General features: G+C 67.1%; 1 protein-coding gene across 1 annotated transcript; it reads left to right on the top strand.

The window, feature by feature from the left end:
• Positions 1-733: 733 nt before the first annotated feature.
• On the top strand, positions 734-2,184 carry LOC140597610 (uncharacterized; the record flags this gene model as incomplete). The annotated part of the gene is made up of 2 exons (XM_072746445.1): positions 734-886; positions 1,184-2,184. Coding segments are annotated over 2 exons (1,070 nt in total), but the record flags the coding sequence as incomplete, so codon positions are not given.
• Between the last annotated feature and the right edge of the window lie 3,936 nt (positions 2,185-6,120).

The raw sequence follows: 6,120 nt of genomic DNA on the forward strand, positions 1-6,120 counted from the left end.
GCGGCCCGTCTCTGCCTCAGCTCCCCCGGGGGAGGCCGGGTCAGCCCGGGGTGTGGACGGGCCCTCGGCCCATCGGGCGGCCAGCCTGGGGTCCTCTCGAGGCGTGGTGTCTGTCGTCAAGTGCGGGCAGAGTCTGTGCCCCCAGGGGTGCGGGAGGTGCTGGCCGGGGTCGGAACCCGGAGCGGCCGGGAGTCCCTGATCTCCCTGGGAGGAGGGCACGCACGGGGAGGCGGGGGGCGGGGGGGGCGCTGCGGGGCCTCGTCGCAGGCAGCCGGGGGCCAGATGGCAGGCCTAGCCTAGCCCCAGCCGAGCCCCCCAGGGGCCCTGCTCAGGCCGCTCCTCCCACCCCGCCGTCCCCCTAGACCCCCTTCTCGCTCACCCTGAAGCTGTGGGATGCCTACGTGTTGGATGGGGAGAGGGTGCTCACGGCCATGGCCTATACCATCCTCAAGGTGCACAGGAGTAAGTGAGCCCCCGGGAGCCCAGGTGTGCCGGGGGCGGGGGGCAGGGGCGGTGACCCTGGGCTCTGAGCAGCACCCAGACCTGGGGCGGGGGGGACGGCGGGGCAGGCGGGTGCAGCGGGGCTCCCCGAGTGGAGCAGCGGGCAGGGGCCACCCCGGCCAGCGCACTGCCCGCGGCGCTCCTGGGCACAGCGGGACCCCAGCCGCTGGCCTGGGGGCCCCGGGGGCCCCAGGGCGGGGCCCTCTGGGTCTGACTCTCGCCCACCGCCCAGAGCGCCTCCTGAAGCTGCCCCTGGAAGGGCTCCGGGAGTTCCTCCAGGACTCTCTGGCCCAGCCCTGGGCCCTGGAGGACGAGGCCGTGCTGAGACACCTTCGGGCCTCCATGACCCAGCTCCGCAGGATGCGGTGCGACCTGCCCCCGCCAGGTGGGCTCAGGGCCCCGGCCCCTCCCGACTCGGCCTGCTGGGGCCGCCCACAGGGGACAGAGCCCCCGGGGCCCCCGTCCTCATCTCTGGGGCTCTCCTCTTCTGCTCCAGCCTCGGGGACCCCAGGCCAGGGCTGGGCGGGCGGGTACCCACTGCAGGGCCCGGGCAGCAGTGTGGGGGGCTGAGCACAGGGTCAGGCCGGGGGGGGGGTCACGCGGGAGCCGTGAGGACCCCCGGGGCCCCCAGCGGGGGACACACAGCCTGCTGGAGACGCTGACCCCGTCGGCCTCTTTCCAGCGGGACCTGAGGAGTTCCCCACGAGGCCCCTGGGCCTGGAGCCAGTGTCCCCGGCGCCCGGGCCTCTCCTCCCTTCTCCGGCCTCTGAGCCACCGCCCAGGGTGGAGGAGCCGGCCTCCCCGGGCCCAGCCGCCCGGCCTGAGCCGCCCGGACCCCCTCCCGGCCAGGCCATCGTCCAACTTGCCCCCCAGCCCCGGCGGTGGAACTCCCTCCCCACCCTCCCGGGGCAACAAGGCGGTGCAGGCAGGCGGCCCCGGGACACGGCGGGCTTCGAGACAGAAAACGGGGTCTCCTTCCATTTGGCACCTGCCTGGGCCACCCCAGAGGCCCCGCGACGGACCGGGCCCTGGAGCACCCCCGGGACTCCCATCACGCGGTCCCCCCAGCCCCCTAGGGATGACGCTGTCGGGCCCAGGACACCCTTCCTGCCCCGCGGCCACTGCAGCTCGTGCCCCTCGCTGGGCAGTGACGGGCACAGCCAGGGCAGAGCCAGGGCGGCGCTGAGCCCGCTGCCCCGAGGCCCCGCACAGGCCCGGGACCCTCTGCCCCCCGCGTCCACGGGGCAGCTCGATGCTCGCGGGCCTCGGGGGCAGAGCGTGGCGGTGAGGGCGGGGGCCCGGAGGCTCCGGCCCGCCGTCACCGTGCCCTGCCTCGTCTCGCTGTGCCTCCCGGAGGGCGGCACCGCCCGCACGGGACACCAGCCCCTGACCCAGAGGGACCTGGGCTGGCCTGGCCCCGGGCTCTGTGGGGGCAGGGGCGACTCGAGCGCCTGCCCCAGGCCCAGCGCTAATGGGATCCAGCGCCCCGGGGCCCTGGCCAGGCCTGCGTTCTGGCCCCGGGCCGAGCGAGCCCTCTCACAGCAGGATGTGGCCTCCTGGGCCCTGGGCGTGCCCCACAGACCCAGGTCGCTGACCTAGGGCAGCCCTGGGGATCCCGGGACACCCCAGGGCAGGGCAGCGGGGGCAGGCCCGTGGGCCCCACCCACACCCCCACCCCCACCCCCACCCCCACCCACACCCACACCAGGAGGCAGGCTCCTCCACGCGCTGGGGCTCCAGCAGTCAGTCACCCGGCCCCAGGGGGCCCGAGGCCGGGGTCCAGCTGCCCTGCGGGGACCCAGCGCAGGAGCCCATGGGCCGCAGGTCCACGTCAGCCCTGCCGCCCCCAGAACCGCCTCTCACCGCCCCGACCTCAGGACACGCGCCCCCACCCGGAGTCGAGTCCGCACAGGCTCCCAGGCGGGGGACGACTCCAGCACCCGCACCCCTGTGGGATTCCCGCTTTCCTCTAAGGACAGGAAGGTCTCCCAGGGGAAGGCGCGCACCCTCGGCTCTGAGCCCCTGTTTGCTGTTGCAAGTTCAATAAAGTGTTGTTGTGTGAGAGGGCACGGCCGGCTCGTTTCTGCGTCTCCCGGAGCTCTGTGCACGGGGTGCGGAGACACCCCCAGAGAGGAGGAGGGGGCGCCGCCCAGGCCCCGACCAGCCCCTGCGGGGGCGCCGCCAGGCACACACAGCTGACGTCCCCACGTGCCTTCCCGGGGCGGCCAGACGCCAGGGTCAGGACCCCGCAGACTCTACTGCGACTCAGCCTGCGCCCGCGGCCAGGACGGGCCCTGGGACAGAGTGACAGCCGGGGAGCCTCAGGTCACCAGGGTCTGTGCTAAGCGCCCTGGGAGGTCTGTGCCCCCTCTGTCCAGGGGGCCTGGGCTGCCCGGGCTCCGGGGCGCTTCCTCCCCTCCCCGCCCCAGGCCTGTGCGCCTGGGGCACAGAGGGCCCGCGGGGCGGTCAGCGTGGCCCCGGAGCGGACGTCAGGACAGCAGGCCCTTGCAGCTCTCACACCTGGGCCACCCTCACCGGGCGGGCTCAGCGTGCACACCCGGGGCTGCTGGATCCCTCGCACCAGAGTGTGGAGGGCACCCTGCACGCCCTGGAGAGTAGGGGCTGGGTGAGCGCGGGGCTCGGCCTGGGGGCAGGCAGCGCAGGGGACCGAGGGACCCCGGCCCCGTCCCCACCCCGACTCCCACACACACACACACACACAGGCAGCCCCAGGGCTCCCCCCACGGGCAGCCGGCCCCTCAGGAGCTCCCCCCACGGCGGCCCCGAGGTCTGGCTCCCCGCTGGAGAGGCATCGGGGAGAAGAGAAGCGGCCGGCGCTCGGCGGGGACCCGCTGCCACCCACGGGAATGTGGCCGAGCCGGACCTTCCAGCTCAGCTGACCCCCCGGCGGGACGGGACGGCACGGGACGGCACGGGACGGCACGAGGGGGCCCGGGTCGGCCGGGAGAACCCAGCTAGCCGCCCAGCGCCAGCACCGGAAATGATGGTGCTTCTTCAACCGTTTCGGCGTCAGGACGACGCGGCCCGAGGATCAGATCGCGGCACGGCGACAGACAGGCACACACCCCAAACCCAACAAACGTCGGAATCCCCCGACTGTTGTCAGACAGCAGCCGGACGGTTACAGACGTGACGCTGGGGTCCCCGGTAGGACACACGGAGGACGCTCCAGACCACGGCTGCAGAGGCGCTGGAGGCCCGGGGATGCGCCTGCGGGTGCCCACGGGGAGCGCGGGGCGGCGGGAAGCACCCTACAGAGGGGGGCCCCTCCTGGGAAAGGACGCCGGGTCCCCGCGAAGGCTCCCGATGCTGACAGCTGTCCCCCTCTCCTTCAGCTTCTGGTTCCCCCCCGCCCCATTTTGCTCTTCCTGATTCTCCGTCGGCCTCCGCCCTGCATCCGAGCCACTGACCACACGGGCTTCTTTAGGACGTCGGGTCCCAAAAGGAGGCCGAGCTCTGGCTCCCGGGATCGGGAAGGACCATCGCCGAGGTTTATGCTGATCCCCCCGAGCTCGTGCCTTCCCGGCTCTTCTGTCCTGCAGAACGAGGGGAGGCACGGGCCTTACGGGGAAGGAGGCCCACTCCCACTCGGGCGGGACCGTCCCTCGTGGGGGACCCCGTCATCTGGGCCCGGGAGAGCGAGCGGGGCCATCAAGAACAGGTCGCAGGCTAGACATGGTCCGCTCTGAGGTTTGTCCTGAAGCGAGGACTCCCCTTCCACGTCACGCTGTCTTAGTTCATCCATTTATTATTTGTTAAAGGTTTTACGTTTATGTCCTCTCTACACCCAACACGGAGTTCCAGCTCACAGTCCTGACATCAAGGTCCCCCGACCAGGCCGGCCAGGCACCCCAGGGCCATGTTTCTCATCTCTTTGCTGGCTCGCCTATCTCTGCACCCAACTGGGACATCGAGTCCACGACGGGGGAGCTTTAGCTACCTCCGAACCCGCAAGAACCCGGAACGTTCTCGCTGTGTCCCCATCCTAGAACGACCTTCGCCGTCGAACAGCAACTCAAATAAATCGGCAGCCAGCCCAATGACTCCTGGTCAAGGAAACGGCCAACTTGTCACGTGTGTGGGCCCCGCTCCCTGGGCTCCCGGGGCTCCCGGGGAGGCTCCGCTTTCTTTAACATCGACCAAGGTCCCAATGACTCCACCGCACCTCGACGCCGGGGCTCAGTTTCTGCCCTGACACGACACAGGCAGCACGTCGGCTTCAGTTACTCCCTGTCAATCAATCAAAGGGAGCCTGGCCGCTCTCGGGGTGGTTGGGGTGGTTGGTAAGAACACGCGACTCTTGTTCTTGGGGCGGAGAGTTCAAGCCCCATGTGGGTGTAGAGATGACAGAAAATTAAAATCTTAAAAAGAAAATCAGTCAGTCGGTCTGGGGGAGACACAGCCCCGGATCCCACAGGGGCAGGGAGCCAGCTGACGGGTCTACGCACACTATTAGAAGCAGCAGAGCACAAAGTCAGAACTTCCAGAAGTCTGCTAGAGGGGGGGACACGCCGGCCTCGACGGTGCTCGGGAGGCGAAGTGGGGGGCGGCCCCTGGAGCGACAGGGTGGGCTCAGGGTCCCCGGGGTCCCAAGGACGGTGGCGCCAACGGTTCCCAGGCCCAGGAGCGGGGACCCCGGCCGAGGGCCGCGGGACTAGGGCCAGCTGTCTGCCCTGTGTGGCCACAAACTGCAAACCCCTGTGCGGTCACGGGGCCGCGTCCCTGGGCCGGGCCAGCAAAGGCCAGAAGTGGGAGGAGACCCTCCCGGGCGGGAGGAGCACGGGTCTCCCCCAGGGCAGCCCCTAAAACTTGGAGGTTTGAAACTCAGTCACTTGTCCGAGATAAAAAGAAAAAAAACAAAACAAAACAAAACTCGGACACAGGCAGGGTGAACGCAGGGTTCTGACAGAAACGGTGGAGACAAGAGGGCTTGATGGCACATCAGAAACTATATGCCAATAGGACAACCTACAAGAAATGGACACCATGACACTATATATAGAAAACTACAAAAATGAACAAACAAAAAAATGTTAGAACCGGTAAATGAATTCAGTAAAGTCACAGGATACATAATTAATGCACAGAATTCTGTTGCATTCCTATACCTCAGTAAGAAGGTAAGAAAAAGAGAAACTAAGACATTAATAAAAATAAATTTAAAATGAAACAAAAAATAATATTATACTTAAGAAAGAACCTAAGGAAACAGCTATAAAAACTTACTCTGAAGACGATGATGGAAAGAAATCGATGACACAAAGAGACGGAAAGAGACACTCCACACTCGTGGACTGAAAGGGTACGAAGTGTCTTCACAACCGAGAGCAGCCCAGACATTCCTATAAACCCTATCAAAATGCCCCCAGCATTTCTCACAGAGCTAAGATAAATGACCTTCAACTTTGCATGGAACCTCAAAAGACCCCAGACAGGCGAAGCAGCCTTGCAAAAGAAAAGCCAAGTAGGAAGCTTCACATCGCTAGATCTCCAGTTATGTCACAAAACTGTTGTGATGAAGACAGTACGGTCCTGGCACGACAACGGACACACAGACCAAGAGCACAGAGCAGACCTCCCAGAAATGAACCCACAACT

Source organism: Vulpes vulpes, unplaced genomic scaffold (genome assembly GCF_048418805.1).
Source record: "Vulpes vulpes isolate BD-2025 unplaced genomic scaffold, VulVul3 u000000806, whole genome shotgun sequence".
NCBI classification, from domain to species: Eukaryota; Metazoa; Chordata; class Mammalia; order Carnivora; family Canidae; genus Vulpes; species Vulpes vulpes.